The sequence below is a fragment of the Nannobrachium achirus genome, assembly GCF_963921795.1.
Source record: "Nannobrachium achirus genome assembly, chromosome: 14".
Lineage (NCBI taxonomy): Eukaryota > Metazoa > Chordata > Actinopteri > Myctophiformes > Myctophidae > Nannobrachium > Nannobrachium achirus.
Window position 1 is genome coordinate 35,266,083 of NC_137821.1, and position 21,025 is coordinate 35,287,107.

Here is a 21,025-nt window from a genome sequence, read left to right on the forward strand (position 1 = left end):
GCTAATCTAACCTGATAGGCCTGTTTTTCATGATTAATGTTAATCTTAATAATTATAATGTCTTGTCAATTATAGTAGTTGCTATGAAGTTGAACTGTTACTAAATTCATAGTCAATTTCTGAAAGGAAATCATTTAAGTCATTTAATGGTGTGCTGTGAAGATATTGCATGGGCCCCCAAATAACTAGCAAACACTATGATTGTAATGATAATATCCACATATTTTTTTACATGTTATGTAAAAAACATGTAAAAAAGAAGAAAAAAAACATGTAACCATAACTTTTAGAGCATATACAGATTTATACCTTCTTGGAGTTGAAGGACGACTTCACCCATTTTCAATATCTTCAATATCCTCATGTATGCTCATTATAATATGGCACAATCTTTCTCTACTCCCTCTGTCTCAGAGGAGGGCTGCACAGTGACATCTTCAATTGGGAATCCAAGCTAATTGAAAAGGCAGGATATTCCTGGAAGGTTAGCATGCCATTGTGTACTCTGTGTATGATTCAAATTCACTGTTTTCATTCCATGGTCTCTGTATCCCTCAAGTGGAGTAAGCAAATATTACAATTAACATTCCTCATGTACTGTCTGTAGGCCTATTGTAATCATGTTTTTTGGTGAGTGTGCGTTTACTTTAGTAAACAGGTCCATGGCCCTAAATGCACACCAATATGGGGGTCCTCCTTGCAATTAAAGGTACTGTATATTCAGTGATTGTATTACATTCAAATAAATAAAAATATAATTGGTACATTTTCCATTCATTCTCCTCACTAGAATGTGTGCTGACCATATAAGGACTTCCACCATGGCCCGTGTCAAGCATAGCTTGATTCGGGTTTTAGATGTGGCCAGCCAGTCCTCGACCAATCAGGGTAGAGTATGGCCGTAGTTATGTTATGTTTAGTTATGGTCAAAATAAAAATTTTGAGAACCACAGTCGCACAAGAACGTCTGCTAAATGCCTAGATTGTAAACTACTGAACTCATAAAATGCCACAGTCTAGTTGTAAATCAGTATCATACATATCCGGAAGCTGGAGACATAGGCCTAGCGATATTCAGTGATTGGGTCTAATGATCAAAACGAGAACATTATAATGGTGTAAAAAAAATCTATAAAAAACTAAACATTTCCACACTGTAAGGCCAGTAAGGAACAAGATGACCCCCGGCCACTTTCATTATCACTGAATACACATTTAAAACGTTTGAGAACCACTGAAATAGACAATTGCTAATGTTGGCTTTGTGTTGGGGCTCTCCTAATTGAAGTTATCAATAGCAGCGGTCACTTTAAGAAAATAAAAACCGATTTTATTCAAACCAGGAAAACAAGTAAAAGCGATGAGTGTTGAGAACAGGCAGCAACAGTTTTAAGACAGACAGCCTCTATCAGTTTCTCTAATTCCATCACAATACTCTGCAGTTGTACTGGGGGCAGGTGTCAGCTAAGCAGAACTTTCCCAGTACAACCTAGTCTCTCGAGCCTACCCCAATTTTAAAATGTTTCCGTCAAAGTATTAAAGACACTTGCCATGAAGGGTTTGAATAATTCTGGGTTGAATTTGGAAAAAACACTCATATTAGTTGCAGTCTCATATTAGTTGTGTTGAGCTATTTACATAGACCTTGTTCGATTTGTTTATTTCATACAGTTGATCGTTTATGAATTGTACAAATAAACCAGATTTGCAGTGGGGTTTGATTGAATCACCTTATGTAGACACCGCTTTGGCCACTGGATCCTACGTCAACATCATATTGGCACTGGCAAATTGGCATAACTCCAGTCCACTACAAGAAACTATGTCTGTTTTATAGTCATTGCTATTTCCATAAGATAAGGTGTTTGGAAATTAAAACGCACATTTTATATTTAACACATTTAGATTCTAAAAACTTTTTTCTGAAAAAGAATATGAAGAATTATGTTTCTAGACATAATAGTATATATCAATAAATAAAATAACATTACCGGCTTGAAAAGTATAACATACAATAGGTGTAACAGGTCTAAATTGGTACCAAGTATCCTATATCGGCTTCAAAATCTGTTGAAGATTCTGCAAGGTATGACGATTTAATTGAGAGGCCTCCTCCTTCAATAAACATACATGGGTCACAGCTTGCCCCTGCCAATATGGCAGCCAGATTAAGGCATTGAATGGAAATCAGTGGCCAATATGGTGTCTACACTACTGATGAATTGAGTACAATGTAAACAAGGGCTTTTGTGTCATCCCTTTAGCATAATCTTTGACTGTACTAGCTGTACTGTTAACAAAACTGCTAATAAAGTATTCAATCAATAAATGAAACATGTATACCGGTATATATATATCTATGAGCACAACTAAGTCGAGTCCCAGTCACTCTCAATTCATTGCTACAAACAACCACAATTTGTGCAGTTCCCAGACGTTAAGACTTGTCCAGATGAAGGCATGTAGGTAAAGGTGTACAGGTGTATACAGGTGAAGAAATGTCTATGAATCATCTGATGGTTCGGTACATCATGAAGTCCACCGTGGTGCATCGTGGGTATTTTCCGATGGAACTCTCTTCTACGGGCGTGTAGACTTTGATCTGGCGCATGTGAGTGTCTCTGCCGTTCTGGTGGTTGGCCAGAACAGCTATCTGGATCATGAACGTACGGATAGGGCTGTTCGCCTGGAAGGGACACACGCACATGCGCACACGCACACGCACGCACACACGCACACGCACACACACACACACACACACACACACACACACACACACACACACACACACAGAGTGAGGACCCACACACACACAAGTGAGGCGACGTCAATGAATACAAATAATGTTGTCACCGTCGGGTGGGAACCTGTCCCAAACCATTATTTTACAGGATAATAAAATAACCTCAGTCCTGTGTTCATTACTGTGACTGTGTAATACATTTTTGTATGTAGCATACATGAGAACACAAAAAACAGATACAAAAGTCAAAAGGTAATATTTACATTGTCTAATAAGGAGATGTGGATCCATCCACTGGGTTCCACCATTTCCAACTGCTGTAGAGGAGAGCGGGAGAAATGAAGAGAGGATGAGAAGGGAATGAAGGGAACAGAGATTAATAAAGCAATAAGCCATGCAAGGCTGTGCTTAACCATGATTTTAAAACATTATTGCTTATCGCTTTTATTAAACGGTTACAAAATATAGCAACATGAAAATCAAACATTCCAAATACATTTTTACTACAAAAATGATTTCTATGAGAAAGTAGTCCTCACGACTGCCTGTAAGGATGTTGCTGAGCATGGAAAAGTGAGGTGTTGAAGTATCTGCCTTATTTTAAAGTGCTTCAACAAGTAATGCATTTGTCGTAAAACATGTTATAGCTTAGACTATGTTACAGTAGGTAATGTTTTATAATATGGATACTGTTGATGATTATAGAAATAACAGAATATAGAATAGTTACTGTGATTTCTTGCAGGTTGTGGAAGTTGTTTCCGACTCGGACAGAGATTTTACTGGGAGTGTAGCTCTCATCTGACTTATAATCAGCATAAATGCACAACATCTTCACAGTGGTCTTCCTCCTGGAGAACAACACACACCATCATCATCATCATCGTTATGTCTGCCATCTGTTGTGTTAACAGGGCTGCAACAAACGATTATTTTTAATCAATCAATGTCAATTGTTTTTGTGATTATTTGACTAATCTGTGTGATGAATTTGGATTAAAAAGTATTAATCGTATTAATCAAAATATTAATTAAAAGCATGAATCGTTTCACCCATATACTGTAGCATTGTTGTCGGCCAGAAACCAAAAGGAAAAAAAAGAAAAAAGAAAAAGAATGTCTTCCAATGTTATTATTTAGTCATAAGCTCTAGCCTAATACTCCTTCTAAAACCCACAGACAGAGTTAATCACTCAATCACTCAATAAACATGGCAGCCTTTATGGATCCCGCAGGGAAATTGTCATACGACCAAGCATAACATAAGGCTTAAGTAACTCATTTAGTTTAGACCTGAGGTGGCTTCTGGATCCTGAGTTTCTGAAAAACTTCAAATATTCAAAGACGACAAGAGAACGTAGGGGTTCCCCGTCTAAATGGGTTAAAGGATGACCAATAGGCATATATTATTATATTAATTTTATGATGTACCATAAAAAATTGTGAATGGAAATATTTCATATTGATTCTTCCAACGATTCTCTTCTGGTTAATGAACACACTTTGAGCCACTTTCCCCTGAACTGTGGCAAAATGCTCAATCCACACACCGTGCGTGCATGCGTGCATACCTGAACTGTATATTAACTAGATGAGGCTGCGAGCCATCAGACTGCCAGTAGGTCTCCAGGTTATCATCCCTCAACTGGTCCACTCCAAAACCTGAGAGAGGCATGCAAAGAGAGATGGGAGACAGACGGACGGGGGAAAGGGCGGGGGGAGACAGAGAGAGACTTTGCTCATCAGAGGCAGTAAACATGTTGAATGATAAACAAATCAATAACCATGTATGTATACTGTATTTCGTCAGTGGAGCTGTCATTCTGTCAATCAATCAACCTCACCTGGTTTACATGACGACAGGGACCACACAGCCTGGGAGCCGATCTCTCGGACGGTACCAGTTCGCTCCAGTTGTTTGGGGTCCGCCCCCGGGGGGGTCTTGCTTGGCGTGGCCATCCTCTAAAAGCCACAAGTATCATTTCAGAATCAACAACACTAACGCATCGTTAACACAACTACATCACTAAATGTCCTTCAGGGACGTGCAGAGAATGTTGGAGAGGCAAGGGCTGACATTTCTAAAAGGGCCTTTTGGTGGGAATATCGAAAATAGCAGACCTCCAAGCTCACAACGTGTCACAGCGCGGCGCGAGTCTGCGCGACGCGTTGTGAGCTTGGAGGTCGGCTATTTTAGGTACTTGATACCACACTGAACTAAGCATAATCAAGTGAATACTGGAGACGTGTCATATGGCATGGATTTCTACAGAGAGTGGGTCATTCTTTCAACATAAGGTGCTGCATCCAAGTTCAGGAGAGTTTTGACAAGGCAATTCTTTTGAATGCTCCCTTCAGGTATTGCATGGAAAGAGGGCATTTGCATTTCTTTCACCATAGTAAAAACTGCATTCATGGTCTGGAAGGGGCACTTTTTACGGGTGGATAAAAGGGCAGGGGCTCAAGCCCCCTTTGATGTCTATGTGTGCACGTGCCTGGTGTGGTGTCCTTTTATAGTATGCCTTTCCTTGGATTAATGTCTTGTGTAACGCACATTGATTGAATTGCCTTGCCTTGTGAGGTGACCTAGCGATAACTGCAGAGCAGCAGAGCAGATGGAGAAGGAAGGATGGAAGAACTAAGACGGATGGGGAAGCATCTCTAATCCCATGACTACATGACTGACCGCTTTTCTTTTGTTAAATGTCTTAGGACAAATCTTCAATAGGCAAAAATAGTCTTGGACTCATTTATTTAGCATAACATTCCACAGGTTAAATATTTTGGAACACGAATGGTGCCATGGTGGTTTAAAGCGTCATTTTCACACACACAGGTACTTACATGTTAACCTGCCAAAATGTCTTCAACGTGTCAGTTCAGCAGCTCAAATGTTGCGTTATTTAACCCCAAAAATAACTGCAAAACGATCCTCTATTGTTTGTTTTTGTTGCTTCTTCTCCTCCTTCGAATCTCCCACTCCTTTAACTCAAGTTCAGTCGCTGGTCGGTGACGTCGCAGAACCTCAGTCGCAGGTTTATTGCGTCAATAACTGGCAAAAGTTGTTTTGTTTCTTCCGAATATTATAACTTTTTGGAATGTAACTCTATGGTTCCTTTATCTACCATAATAATGAACGTAATACCTATTCCATTTTGTAATTATTTTATCCACATTTTATATAAATAAATGCAGCTAAGCCAAACAATACATTAAAACATTTTTAAACTCAGAAGTATATTATTTGTTTTGAGTATATTAATTCGTCTACTTTTTATTTATCTTCTTCTTTTATTATATATTTTCTTCCTTGAAGATTCCCCCTGGCTCTGGTGTTATTCTTTGTTTGTATATATTTATTTTATTGACAATAAAGATAAAAACAAAAAAAGAATACTAACGCGTCATCCCGCCGCGCCCGCGTCTTCTCAACCAGCGTCAAACTTCACTTTAGAGTTTCCACATCCGCTATAGAGCGGATACGGAAACAGTCTATGTTTGTCTGTGTATGTGTGCGTGGAAATGACCGGATACAGTGGGCGGGCTCAAGGCCGGATATGAGCACGGAACCAGGCTCTCCACAGGTACTGCGGGACGCGCGGTGACGTGAGGACAGTCACCCGCCATCTTTCTTCCCACGCAGAGCTCCGTCAGCCGGCTTTTTCTGCTGAACAAGAACACGTTGCTGTGAAACTAAACAGCACCTTTAATTCTCTCACATTTCACTCTATCTGCGCCCAGACAGGCTTCATTTCACCACCGAACGAGTCGTGAGCCGCGTGGCCGCGGAGCCCGGCGGGTGAGTTTGATTTATTTGGAGCAGGAGATGAAACGGAAAGGTTTGTGTCTCTTTACCCCGCACAGCTGTCAAATACTACTGGGCCTTATGTGATGGAGACTGGTTATTACCGGATAACTGTACTTTAATATGACTGGTTACCGACTGACTGTGGTTTAATTTGACTTGTTCGGGCAACTTGTTTAATTTAACTTGTTACAACAGGTAACTAACTGTAGCCGTTAGTTTGATCCGTTACTGATTGGCTGTGCGTACGTTAGTTAATTAGTTACAATGATGCCATTAAATGTGTCATGTTCAAACTTGAGAATGATTACTGTAGATTAGTTTGATTCGTTGACTTGCCTGCCTGGTGTAGTTTTAGTTTGATTCGTAAGTTGGTTTGTTTTGAGTAGTCACTCTGGCTAACTGTAGTTGACTAGCCATAGCCATGCTGTTAAATGTGATGACAGCTGATTACAGTCTTAACGGTTAGGGTTGGCTATAGTGCTGCTAAGTGTATGTTTATCTTGATGTTAATAGAGGGTTTACGGATACGCATGCATAAAGTGAATGGCAAATAGAGTGGCAAATCGAGTGGCAGAGTGAGTGGCAAAGTGAGTTTAACGTTGTTTAAAGGAGTAGTTCACCCTCAAAATGACTTTTTTCCCCCCTATTGATTACTCACGCCATGGAGACTTGAGTAAAATTATATTTTTTTGTTTTTGTTTTTTGTCGCATTCCTAAGACAAAAGATGCATTATAGTAAACTTACCCTTATGGTTTCCCCATCCAGTGCCATGCATTTGGGTCCCCATCCAGGGTTACTTTACCTTAACTCATGATGTGTCATATGATGGAGAATAGGATAGCTAAGCTGTGTGTTTTTTTATTTTTATTTTTTACAATAGATTATAGATTATATTTGGCATTTTCATAGTTTATGCTGATAGTTACAGTGAGAGATGTGGGAAACAAGGAGACAGGTGGGGAGGGACATAGAGCCTGAGGTCAGATTCGAACCCTGGCCAGCTGTGCAAGTTCTGAGCTTCAATGTTATGGACTCTATAATAAGACTATTAAAGTCTGACACTGGCAGGCTTGTGTGTGAGATGGGCACTACTGTGACAGTTTCACAGGACCTTCTTGTTCCCTTCTCATTGAAAATTAGTTTCTAGCTGCTGTCTATAACAAGACCATAAAGGTTCTGTAACTGAAATCCGTGGAATTATATTATTAAAGTGAACATTTGTAACTCAGATCTTTGTTTCTGGAGGTCCGTGGAACAAAATATTTTAAGACGGGCACGGGGGTTGGCATGACATGATAAAGTTTGAGAACCACTGATAACGTTTTTCATAAACTGTTTGGATTTAGAAGACATTATGTAGAATCGGCCTCAGGCCTTAATGGGTTAAACAACCTTAAACATGTTAGACTTCTGGTTGGTGAAATGCAAGATGAGAGATAATGCAATATTATTCACTTTTAATATGAATTTTACATTTTGTCCATAACGTGCAGCCGTAGTGTGCCCCACTCTGGTACTTGCCACCCAGACTACATTTGTCTCCTGGGGGAACCCTGGATGCGGACTGATTGATGTTTGATCTGTGATTACATTAAATGTGGGCTTGGCTTAAATTGGGAGCTAATTCTTGCTAATTATGGGTTAGTCTGATTTGTGTGATGGGGACTTAGTTACCAACTAATGTGATGGGAACTAGTTACGAGCTAGCTGTGTGTATTAGTTTGTCTGTTTTTAAATGTGACGCCAGTTTCCCTCAAAATCGATTATTTAATTAAAATCAAATTACGGTATCTTTTAAATGATTGATTAAATCACTTAGTTCGATTACCTGTTGCACCCCGATGTTGATCTATATTTCCATCTAATCTATATGAACTGGTCTGTGTATCCATTGAGCGTGTCAGTCGGGTCAGTCTGTCAGCAGAATAATGGTGTTCTATGCATGGTAGCTCTGTCTTTCTGTTCACCATACACTCTTTTGTTCATTATACACAATCCCGCAATACAAAGCCATGGCAAACAGTAGTTACTAGTCTGCTTTAAATGTCAGAGGTCATGACTGGGCTTAGATCATAACGTTTAATGTTACTAAAAGCTAAACTGTGTCTGCTTAATTTTAGGGTTGTTCGTCTCTGTAGTACAGACATGGAGTGTTTGTCTCCGTAGTACAGCCATATATATAGTGTTGTTTGTCTCGGTAGGACGGACAGACAGATAGACAGACAGACACATACAGTGACTGGCGTATACAGTGTAATGTCTGTCTGTCCTTGCTTGCAAGTACAAGCAAGCAAGGACAGACATTGTTTGTCTCCGTAGCCTAGGACTAGAATGTGTCTGTAGGGCAGACAGACATACAGTGTGTCTGTAGGACACAGTGTTGTTTGTCCCTGTAGGACACATAATAGGTGACAGTATTTATGGTTGATATAGTGTGTACAGACATACAGTAGGTGCCAATATGGATGATGTGTAGGACAGACACAGACAGTATTGATGTAGTAGGACAGACAGACAGGCAGTAGGTGACAGTATTAATGGTTGGTGGATGTCAGTCAGAATGGGTGTGTCTGTCCTCCCTCTTATCTCTCACTCCTTCCCTCTCTTTCTGTATCTGTCCTCTGAACACAGCCGCATGTCAGCAGTGTCCCTGTCCCAATATGTCACAGAAGATGTAATAGATGTCTGAACTCAATTAATGTTCTGTGGATAAAAAAGGGTTTAAGTTCTCTCTCTCTCTCCGTCTCTCTTTTAGCTGCTGTGCATCATGGCAGATAAGAACACAAGGATTGCCATCGTCAACCATGACAAGTGTAAACCAAAGAAATGTCGACAAGAATGCAAGAAAAGTTGTCCTGTTGTCCGCATGGGTAAGTCCTAGTCAAACTCGTGTTTGGCACCAAGTGTGTTAAGATGTACATGTATGTGTGTCACATTGTGAGCTTGTAGATTGGCAAATTTGTATGTTTTGTGTGTGTTCAGTTCACGTCAGTATTTCAATTCAGAATACTTAATTGTGTGTGTGTGTGTGTCTTCGTGCTTTCAGGTAAGCTGTGTATAGAAGTCACTCCCCAGAGCAAACTGGTGTGGATCTCTGAGTCGCTCTGTATTGGCTGTGGGATCTGTATCAAGGTAAAAATCACTCAACTGAACCCTGTTCTGCAGTTTCCACATCGATCAAATAGATCAAGATGTACTGTAAATAATAACTTTTCTGTTCTGTGAGATTTCACTCAAGTTGAAAAGTTATAAGTTGATTGTGTACCTCGCATAACCAGAAGATTTTAAATCTCGCTAACTGATAATGTCTAAATTTGACTGAATGGGCATGAACACCGGAGAAAACCAGCAGTAATAAACCTAGTCCCACTGCTTTGAAAAGCAATATCCCAATATGAAGGGCCGCTGTAAAGTCTTTGCATTGGTTCTGTGACAACTCTTAATTGTTATCACCCCATTAACCAATATTCGTTAGAATTTAGATCTCACCAGATGTATTGGGAGTTGGAGATCTATGATATGAGGGACTCAAGACAATGAGTACCTTGACGTAGTACAACATTCTCTCGTGTGTGTGTGTGTGTGTGTGTGTGTGTGTGTGTGTGTGAGTGTAGAAATGTCCGTTTGCCGCGTTGTCCATCGTCAACCTGCCCAGTAACCTGGTGAAGGAGACGACCCATCGATACTGTGCCAACTCCTTCAAACTGCACCGGTATGGACAGTTCATTTACTGCACATTTGTGGACAATATGTGCTAGATTGTATGAACAATATTTTAGTTACATTGTTGTGAGCGTGTGGATCGGCTATTGTATCTATTTTTGTATAAAATGATTATTAAAGTAAGGATTAAGTGATTAAAAATGGTGGGAAAAACATTTGCGTTAAAAATACTTATGCCATATAATCACAGATGATATCTAGGGCTCGATTAAGAAGACGGTAATTAACGCCTGTGCTAAGGAGATGCCGACTGCCGACGATCGCGTTTGACGCATGAATAACGATCAGCAGCTGATTATGTGATTTGCGCTGATCAAATTGTGCGCCAAGCGCACGGAAGAATTATGCATGGGTGTGTTTTACCTGAAAAGCGGATAGCTTGACCCCGGTAGGTACATTCACCAATCAGAAGCTCGTCCGTCATTCCATTTAACTGGCATAAAACCAGAGGATGGAGGGGCTAATGCTTATTCACATATCACAGTGATATCATGCTTGATATCTCACACTCAATAAGGTCTGTTTTATTAGAACCGTATAGAGAAGAAAAGGCGAGAGAGAGAAGGCTATATTAATATAATACTTTTTTTGTCAAGTCCACATCTATTTGTCTCTCTCATCTCATGCCAGCGTGTCAGTGTGACATAGGCTGGCCTTGTTGAGTGAACAATGGACGTATATTGGCCTATTAATTAATAGGCTACAGAAAGGCACGGCGGCCTTTCTGTAGCCTCCTGCCCCCGCCCCCCCAAAAAGGAATCTAGCCTAATTAAACGAAATAAAACATATCCCACCTGATTTTGTTTGACATTGAGTACAGTAATAATAAATACATTTCATTTATTATTTAGAAATTTACATTTGTAAAATTAGACCAAAAATGACAGAGATGTAAAAGAATAGGGCTGTTTAATTAATTAATTCAGCGCCTAGGTGATGGCAGCCAGACGTATGCCCTCGGGCTGCTGCATGTCCTTGCACTGTAGCACATACTGTACATGTATGTGTCTGAAAAAAACATATTTAGACCTAAAAGCTGTCAACATGCCATGTATAGCCTATAGTGCTTCGAGAGCTTTTTTTTTTTCTTCTTTGGCTAAATTGGCATGACGCATCGCGATCAGCGATCACGCATCTATATGAAGCAAAGCAAAACAGCAGATTAATTCCTCATAGATCGGGCAATTATATGAAGCGATTTTAAAAATTGAAAGAGATCCATCCATGGTCCTGTGAATGTGCTTTCCATGCCGACACCAACCATCTATTCATGCACAAATTACAGCAGGCAAAAATCCGCTCTTGCCAACCTATAATAATTAAATAAAAGAAATCTCCGAAGTCCCATATTAGCGTGATATCTTTCATGGGGGAGCCATATGACTGGTACAGAAGAAGGAATGGATTTTTTGTTTTGTTTTAATCAGACCAGAATGAAGAAATGTGGCTGAATTATAGGGTATATAGGCCTGCTGCTGTTTCTTGTGAAGCAAGGCTGCTGCCGCCCAGTCTCATAAACATGTCATTTAGCGCATTAAAGGGGGAGAAAGCACGTCTAAGGATATGCGTTATTTGTTTCAGTTACTCGACCTTCATAATTGCACTGGCCGCACAGCGCAGGTTGATTTACATATGTTACCTCCCCATACCTTAAATATGCGTGCGGGCGCCGCACAGCGCGTTCATATGACTTAGCTCCCACTTCTTAATTGCAAAACAACGCATATGAGCGTGTTGCTCGCCACAATCGTATGCGACCGGACTTAAATACTACACGAGCGCATAGCATACCACGTTCTTAATAGGGCCCCTAGTCTCATGTCCCGATATTGTTGCGAATGTAGTATGAGAATGGTCACAGCTTGACCGTATCTCTGACCGTCTGTCTGTCTGTCTATAACGCCTGAAACTGTGGTTCTCCTGACACATCACTGTGACATCACAGCTGGGGTCTACTGCGTGGTTCGTCGCTTTCTTCAGCGGCTGGGTTTGCCGCTCTGACATCACGCTTTGACATCACTGTGATATCATGGGAACCAATCTAACAGAATCCCTTTTATGCCCAACTATGTCATCAATATTAAGACAGGACTTATTATGGGAATGCCCATATATGGAGGAAGACAGCCCCTATCCTCAATTATTATTGATCTCTCTCTCTGTCTCTCTGCCCATCCAGTCTGCCCATCCCCAGACCAGGTGAGGTTCTGGGTCTGGTTGGTACCAACGGTATTGGAAAGTCCACCGCTCTGAAGATCCTGGCAGGAAAACTGAAACCCAACTTGGGCAAATATGATGTAAGATGACAACTTAAAAAACGCACACACAGCATCGTCTCCTCCATACAATATGTGGCGACTGCCAGTTTCCGCAGACTTTGAACAGGATTTAGCTTTAGCTCTTGGCTTGGGCATTCATGCAATCTGTAGTCCTGTCACAACTTGTGGACATTACAGAGGCTTCCAAATGCAAGCAACTTACATTTGTTACCCAAGCTGTAAAATAGCACCCATAAGACGCTGGTACTTTAACACCGTGGTAAGGAATGCCTCTTTCAGACTGTGGTTTCTCACTTCTCTACTGTACAATATGCCACAGCATGCTGTGAGCTTGTATATTGCCAATTCTTTACTACTTTTGCGTACCACTGTCATATGATAGTATAGTATGAGTATAAAAAGGGGCATTCATTTATAAAAAAAAACATATTATTAAATATATATATTAAATATCGAAATACAATGATTCCGCCTGACAGCGACTAGTACATATTATTAGTCACACAGTATGTTCAAATGAATACTAGTGGAATGGATAGGCTACTAACACTAGTGTTTATGTACCAGAGCCCTCCAGACTGGCAGGAGATTCTGACATACTTCAGAGGTTCTGAACTTCAGAACTACTTCACCAAGATCCTGGAAGACGATCTGAGAGCAATCGTCAAACCACAGTATGTCGACCAGATCCCCAAGACTGTCAAGGTAAACATTACAAAACAAAATAATTATGAAAATAATCTTGACAAATGAATTTCCCCTGTGGGATTGATCTCTGCCTGTCTGTCTGCCTGTCTATCAAAATAGGTTAGAAATAGATTATATTAAAACAGGGCGGCAGGGGTATTATTATTAGTTTATACATTTAAGAAACCGAACACGAGCAATATTTGTTTGTTGTTGGGCTTAATGACATGTCAACATGATGTATCAGTCCCTATCAATAAACGTCACGAGTGACTGGATGAATTAATAATTAATAGATTTTTCAATCTTGTTCATGGTTGTATTTCCTTTGTCGTCCACCAGGGGTCAGTAGGAGCCATCCTCACAAGGAAGGATGACAACGATTCTCAGACTCTAGTCTGTCAACAGCTAGGTACACACACTTTTTGAGTGTTGGTCTCAACGTCTCCCATGCGTGACTGCGTGCTTATGTATATATGTATGTTACTCCTGCAAAACACATTTCTGGACCCTAAAATCACGCTTTGCATGATTTTAGGGCTAAATCTCTAAAGTCATGTCATCAACATGCATCTGTCCCATTATTTCCCATATTCCCTCCTGATTGGCTACCATTGCCTTCTAAAGTTTGTGTATGTGACCTGACGATCGCTTATCTTACTGGTACTATGTTACTATGTATGTAGCATGAGCTGCAATACCTGCAATAAGTTAGGAAACATAACTTCAAAATGAACTGCTCACATCCACCGCTCACTTCAAACATGGGTTTGATTTTTTCCTTGATAAAGGAGTGATTGGTAGTGTGGGTGTATCATGTATGTGTGAGCGCTCATGTTTCTGATAAGTTCAGTGTGGGTGTTCTGACGTGTTGTTTTTGTGTTGTTGTCAGATCTCACTCACCTCCGGGAGAGGAACGTAGAGGATCTGTCTGGTGGAGAACTTCAGAGATTTGCCTGTGCTGTGGTCTGCATACAGAGAGCTGACATGTAATACACACACACACACCTCTGCACCTTTAATCATATGAGCACTGTTCTGTCATCTGCATTCTGCATACAGAAAGCTGATATGTTAAATATATGCAGTATATGTCCATCTCTCCTGTGTGGATGCTTACATAATTATCATAATAGTTTCCATTATCATTCATGGTTTACCTGTCCTCTCTGTAGTTTCATGTTCGATGAACCGTCCAGTTATCTGGATGTCAAACAGAGGCTGAAGGCAGCTATCACCATCAGATCCCTGGTCACACCTACCAGGTAACACTCCTGAAACCACAACCTGTACCAAGCACTTTTTACGGACTGATACTAACGTACGCGTGCGTGTGCGTGTGTGTGTGTGTTAGGTACATCATCGTAGTGGAACATGACCTCAGTGTGTTGGACTACCTGTCTGACTTCATCTGCTGTTTGTATGGCGTTCCCAGCGCATACGGAGTGGTGACCATGCCCTTCAGCGTCAGAGAGGGTAAATGCCACACACACTAAGGCTGCCAGCTGAGCTCAGAAATTATTACGTTTTACTCTTGGGCTGAAAGGGAGAAAAACATTGAATGGATCTCTGGGTGATGCAGAGATATAAAACTACCACTACCTTAGAGTCCTGTGGATTGTGTACATTTGTGAGCGGAATGTGTGTGTGTGTGTGTGTGTGTGTGTGTGTGTGTGTGTGTGTGTGTGTGTGTGTGTGTGTGTGTGTGTGTGTGTGTGTGTGTGTGTGTGTGTGTGTGTGTGTGTGTGTGTGTGTGTGTGTGTGTGTGTGTGTGTGTGTGTGTGTGCGTGCGTGCGCGCATGTGCTCCAGGTATCAACATCTTTCTGGATGGTTACGTTCCCACGGAGAACCTGAGGTTCCGTGAAACCTCATTGGTCTTCAAGGTGGCTGAGACGGCCAACGAGGAGGACGTCAAGCGACTTAGACATTACCAGGTGTGTACCTTTGAGCCCTAGCATCCCTATTTCTTAAAAAATGGCAGATCTACAAAAGCCGAACACATTGTGAGATTGTTAATAATTTCTGCTAAGGGATTTGATATAGAGGGGGCAATCTGGCTAGCCATCGTCAAAGAAAAGGGAACGCCCACTTGGTCTGTCCCTCTTCCTCTGAAGTGTAGCTTATCGGAGGCTGTCTCGAGAGATTATAGAGGGGGAAACTGTATGGGGGTAGAACCCTGGGGGACCCCGGTCAACTACGTGTATACTAGAGCAGGCATTGACACTAAGGCTTGCCCACCTGCCCCCGGCAGGTAAATGAAACGTCAGGGCAGGTGAAGTTGGCTTTCAGGTTGCCCGACAGGGCAAGTGCTCATTTGAGAGGAGACACAAATGTCTATAAACACAACACAAGATATCTGTCTAAACACCTGAACGTGGCCAGTGCGCTGTGTCTTCTGGTCTGTGGAATGTAAAATAAGAGCTCTATTTACCTATAATGTGCTGTTTTTACTGTTGCTACATTTAAAAATATAAAATAACAAGTGTGAACTCATAGACATATTCAATCATAGCTAAAGTATTTGGATTTGGAGGTATTTGAGGTATGACATTTTATCACACAGCCCCAGAAAGTAAATAAATAAGTGTTAAATTGAGCGGTAATTAAAATCGTACCTATCATTTTATAATGGACGATTTACTTTTCGGGCAAGTGGGCATTACCTTCGGGCAAGTGTCAACCCCTGCTGGAGCTTTTAGTGATTTTAAAAGATCAGAGATCAGTGTTCCTTGGACTAATTTGACTATGTTATTCTGTAGTATCCCAACATGAAGAAGACCCTGGGAGACTTCAGTCTGGACATCAAAGAAGGAGAATTCACTGATTCTGAAATCATGGTGATGTTGGGAGAAAACGGTACATTTCATGTCTTGTCATTCACTGATGTGTTGTTTGTTGTGTGATACAGTGTCGTGTGCCCCATGCTGAAAACTCACATCTTGAGCTCAGCCCCTAGCACTCTTCATTCCGTGTATGCCTTCTTGTTGCCTGTTTTGAAGGTATATTATTAACTTCTGTAGACACAAGTAATGTGAATTTGTGTGTAACTACAGTATATCTAAGCATTGTGTGATTCTCTATTCAGGGACAGGGAAGACGACGTTCATCAGGATGTTGGCTGGAGGACTCAAAGCTGATGGGGGAGGTAACGCACACACACACACACACACACACACACACACACACACACACACACACACACACACACACACACACACACACACACACACACACACACACACACACACACACACACACACACACACACACACACACACACAGAGAGAGAGAGAGTTTAAATTGACAGCTTCTGTCTCTGTCAGGTGATGTTCCCATCCTCAACGTCAGCTACAAACCTCAGACAATCAGCCCCAAGTTCAAGGTACTCTTACAGTCTGTGTGTCTAATGGTGTAAGGATGTTGGAACAGTGTCTGTATGTATCACATGATGTGACGCTATTCTAATCATATAGTGTCTTTGTGTTACAGGGCAGTGTTCGAGCATTGCTTCATGACAAGATCCGAGATGCCTACACACATCCCCAGTTCATCACTGATGTGATGAAACCTATGCAGATAGAATGCATCATAGACCAAGACGTAAGTACACTCAAAACACAGCATTTTTCTTTTTTAATCAAACTCTGACTACAGTTTTCAATTTAATGTCTTATTGTTTCCATTAATAAACTGATACAATTCAATTAAGACATATTTGAAAAGAAAATAGTCACACTATCTTTCTGCCTCTCTCTGTATGCCTGTCTCTAGGTCCAGAACCTGTCTGGTGGAGAGCTACAGAGAGTAGCATTAACGTTGTGTTTGGGGAAACCAGCAGACGTGTATCTCATTGATGAACCATCTGCTTACCTGGACTCTGAACAGCGACTGATGGCTGCTAGAGTCATCAAGAGGTACAACACATACTCAAACACTTACTGCACAGACAGCAATTTCATCATTGCCACTTGTACCTTTTCTGCCAGTTTTAAAATCATCAAAGGACTTCTATCACGACTTCTGTTGTTCTGTGACAGGGTGTGCGCGTGTGACCATGTATATACAGTATATACATTTTAGACATACTGTACAAGTCAAGGATATATACAGTATGCATGGTCACAAACCTCTCAAATTGGTAATAGACAGACATCTGCTATGCGGCAGACACATGTACGTAAACTATAATAACCCCATCACAAAATGTCTTGTTCTGTGTGTGTGTGTGTGTGTGTGTGTAGGTACATCCTTCATGCTAAGAAAACAGCATTCGTAGTAGAACACGACTTCATCATGGCGACGTACCTCGCTGACAGAGTCATCGTCTTCGACGGAATCCCTTCCAAAGACACAGTAGCCAACACGTAAGACACATACACACTATATGCACACTAGCGATTGGTGTACTAAAATAAATTGAGTTAAATCACTACATGGCTTTTTTACTACGAATACTCAATTCCCATGGGTCAGTTAGAGTTAGTTAAGAAGTTCTCAATCTGTTTACATTGCTATGGATACACTCCTAATCTCATAGACTCAAATGGTTATACTGTACAGTAGATGTTTTATCAATATATTGCCCAGCCCTACTTGTAAACATATTCATGTTGTTTGTAAGCGTAAGAAGCAGTATACTGTACAGCAAGCTGACAGTCTATAAAATAGAAATGTTCTCCATTAATTTATTCTTCATTCACTTTGAACACTATACCCCGTTCAAGTAGGCTAAAGAAACATATCTTATATTATGTTATTCAAAATGGGCACTTGCCCGGTCGGGCAACCTGGTAGCAAACTTCACCTGCCCAACCATTTTATTTACCTGCCCCGGGCAGTCGGGCAACCGTTAGCGTCACTCCCTGCTCATATGGAACACTGTAATGATTAAATTGTCCACTACTTCACTGGAGGATAAGCCTCTTGAGATGCAGCATCTCATTTTTGAGGGGTCCTCACTAGAAGGAGCAATATAATGAGATATTGTACATATTCATTCAAGATGAAAACACAATCGTTTCCATATGCTATTGCTGCACATTCAGTCTTACTTGTATACAGATAACATTGTTTCAGTTGATATTAACAATCCAAATTTTGTCGCTGTCTCGCTCTCTGTCCATCTCTCCATCTGTCTCGCTCTCTGTCCATCAGTCCACAGAGCCTGTTGGCAGGCATGAACAAATTCTTGTCTCTGTTGGAGATCACATTCAGACGAGACCCAAACAACTTCAGGCCACGAATCAACAAACTCAACTCTATCAAGGTAACACACACACACACACACACACACACACACACACACACACACACACACACACACACACACACACACACACACACACACACACACACACACACACACACACACACACACACACACACACACACACACACACACACACACACACACACACACACACACACACACACACACCACCGTTTTACACTGTAGCCATTTATCTGATGTTGTCGTGTACAGTTGCTACACTCTTAATATGATTCTATTCTACCCCGCATCTCTGAAGTCCATGACCTTTGGTGCTGTTTTAATGACCTTAGTGACCTTTGCCCTCTGTCCTGTCTCTTAGGACACAGAGCAGAAGAAAAGCGGCAACTACTTCTTCTTGGATGATTATTAAGACTTCCTGTCCGACCCATCACCGCTTCCTGCCGCGTGTTCCAACATTCAACGCCGTTTTACAAGATACAAGGCAGCTCAACAAAGACGGATCGCCAGCGAGTTGTGTTCGACAGCCGGCAGCGTTCTCCAGTGTCTTTTGTCATCACTGTACAGCAGCAGCAGTTCATTATTGACTATATTTATCACGGCGACAGCCATTTTGCTCTCTGGGGTCACCCGGCCCAGAGCGTGACCTAAGAGGAAAACGGCTGCTGTGCGAGTATGGCCAAAGCAGATCTGAGTGTGCACAGGTTTCACCAGACCCAACTGATTCCACCGATTGGCACAATGCTACTTTAACTGAGTTTGGGTGGGGTCATAGTATCACTGGTAGCAGTAATATGCTCCGTGTGCATACCTGTAGTCCCGGGTTTGCTGAAGGTGGCATAGCCGTTTCCTGTTACGGTAATATTTTTCACAGCTTTGTTTGATTGGCTAAGGGCAGATTTGAACTGGAAACACACATGACACCTTCATGTGTTTTAGGTTCAGATTTACGGCATAGCCAAACAAAGCTATGGAAAAATGAACTGAAACAGGGATACCACCGTCTGGAAAATCCGGGAATGCAGAAGCTATTGTGTGCGTGTTTTGTGTGTGTGTGTGGGAAGCGGGGGTTATGGATGAAAATCTGGACCATTCAGACCTCCTTGCTGCAACATGACTGAATATTACTTACTGGAGATGTTGGCATATTCACAAGACTGCCAATTTGCTCTTAGAGTTAATATTAAATATAGTCTTGTGTAGTCAGGCGTTTAGAGATCTCTGCCTGCTGATATGTCTGGTGACATCTAAGTGCAATGTAAACCTGTTGTAAACTATTTGGAAATGTATTAAACTAACATTTCAGAACCATTACAAAGATTAAGGGCGGTCCACCGCTATTGAGACGGTATCAGGATTATTTTTCAAATGAGTTGCTGTAGGTTTGTTAGTGCTGTTTGTCTACTGTTATAGCTCGTACATTGAATTTACATTTCCACAGACTTATGAGTAGGCGGTGATCTGATTGTCTGGCTACATGAGACTGTACTAGACTTATGGCTTAAGCCCAATTCATGCTCCGTCATACAACAGTTTACACAGAAAATAGCAGATCTATAAATTATAGATCGGCTATTATACAAAGTATAAATCGTGCTTTATTGAACCCGTAGTTCTACATAACTATTAACTATGGCTGTGACCTAAGAGCAAAATGGCCGTCGTGTTGACTTGCAGCGTGGAAGCATCCCAGAGATGCATTGATCTTTCATCAGTGTCTTGCAGCGTTTACAGCCATGCTATAACGTGCTTAACGCTCTGCCTCATGTCAGCCTGAATGGACAGGGCAGCGCCCAGCAACATTGTGGAGGTATTTGATAAAATGGGTGTCATGATGACACAATGTAACAAACAATTAATGGAATTTACAATAAATCTTATACTTGCTGCTAATGAATGTGTTGTGCTTTACTCAGAAGAGAGAGACAGGAGCACTCGTCAAACACAGTTCCATCAAATACTTGTCTTGGGTGCACGGCTCAGGGAACGAATGAACTTTTAGAAAGGAGATGCCAGCACTCACTTTAGAATGAAATCTTTGTCTCTTTATTTCAAGATGCCCCAGCAGCACAGCAGCAAACAACGGACGTTTCGACCCGTGTGGGTCTTCCTCAGCGTGTATCTCAGATACGCTGAAATAAAGAGACAAAGATTTCATTCTAAAGTGAGTGCTGGCATCTCCTTTCTAAAAGTGCTTTACTCAGGGCTGCGATCAGGGATACTTTCTGGTAGGGTTAAGGAAGGTTTTGGTGCACTCCTTCATATTGGGAATATGAGTGTCACATTTGTTCATTTGTTTAACCACAACACTTTGATCACCACCTTTAAAACTGGGTGCAGGTTTTAAATAGTCGTAAGCAGTTCTGTCCTTAGCTGGAGGGCCCCTGCCTCTTCATTAAAGGCACGATTGCTAGCATTAAACCTATAGACAGTACCGTATCATTTTGTAACCGGGGTCTCTGATTCAATTATTATAATTATACTACAAAATTAAGCAAAGTAGCTATTCAAAGACATTATAATCAAATCAACACTAAACTAGTTCTGTCAATG

The 21,025-nt window shown here is 41.2% G+C and overlaps 2 protein-coding genes across 2 annotated transcripts; one reads left to right on the forward strand and one right to left on the reverse strand.

Moving 5' to 3' along the window:
• Nucleotides 1–1,443: 1,443 nt before the first annotated feature.
• anapc10 (anaphase promoting complex subunit 10) lies at nt 1,444–5,715 on the reverse strand. The gene is made up of 6 exons (XM_080741266.1): nt 5,588–5,715; nt 4,588–4,705; nt 4,315–4,405; nt 3,474–3,594; nt 3,007–3,060; nt 1,444–2,686 (listed from the first exon to the last, which is right to left on the reverse strand). Exons 2-6 carry the CDS (start codon nt 4,700–4,702, stop codon nt 2,510–2,512), a joined length of 558 nt encoding a protein of 185 aa, XP_080597392.1. The 5' UTR covers nt 4,703–4,705; nt 5,588–5,715; the 3' UTR covers nt 1,444–2,509.
• Nucleotides 5,716–6,442: 727 nt separating this feature from the next.
• LOC308298270 (ATP-binding cassette sub-family E member 1-like) lies at nt 6,443–20,285 on the forward strand. Its single transcript, XM_080741835.1, has 19 exons — nt 6,443–6,542; nt 9,308–9,422; nt 9,599–9,684; nt 10,167–10,264; nt 12,455–12,572; nt 13,122–13,259; nt 13,584–13,653; nt 14,134–14,230; nt 14,417–14,506; nt 14,596–14,717; nt 15,052–15,176; nt 16,002–16,098; nt 16,328–16,387; nt 16,566–16,624; nt 16,732–16,842; nt 17,014–17,156; nt 17,484–17,606; nt 18,397–18,508; nt 18,834–20,285. Exons 2-19 carry the CDS (start codon nt 9,320–9,322, stop codon nt 18,882–18,884), a joined length of 1,803 nt encoding a protein of 600 aa, XP_080597961.1. The 5' UTR covers nt 6,443–6,542; nt 9,308–9,319; the 3' UTR covers nt 18,885–20,285.
• Nucleotides 20,286–21,025: the final 740 nt, after the last annotated feature.

Bases quoted from the DNA above. Each gene is read 5' to 3' on its own strand.
- anapc10 (XM_080741266.1), bottom strand. From the start codon at position 4,702: ATGGCCACGCCAAGCAAGACCCCCCCGGGGGCGGACCCCAAACAACTG. The intron at 3,595-4,314 runs GTATGCACGCAT...GTTGTTCTCCAG, and splicing joins CTAGTTAATATACAGTTCAG to GAGGAAGACCACTGTGAAGA. The intron at 2,687-3,006 runs GTAAATATTACC...TGTCCCTTCCAG, and splicing joins ACATCTCCTTATTAGACAAT to GCGAACAGCCCTATCCGTAC.
- LOC308298270 (XM_080741835.1), top strand. From the start codon at position 9,320: ATGGCAGATAAGAACACAAGGATTGCCATCGTCAACCATGACAAGTGT. The intron at 9,423-9,598 runs GTAAGTCCTAGT...TCGTGCTTTCAG, and splicing joins TTGTCCTGTTGTCCGCATGG to GTAAGCTGTGTATAGAAGTC. The intron at 9,685-10,166 runs GTAAAAATCACT...GTGTGAGTGTAG, and splicing joins GCTGTGGGATCTGTATCAAG to AAATGTCCGTTTGCCGCGTT.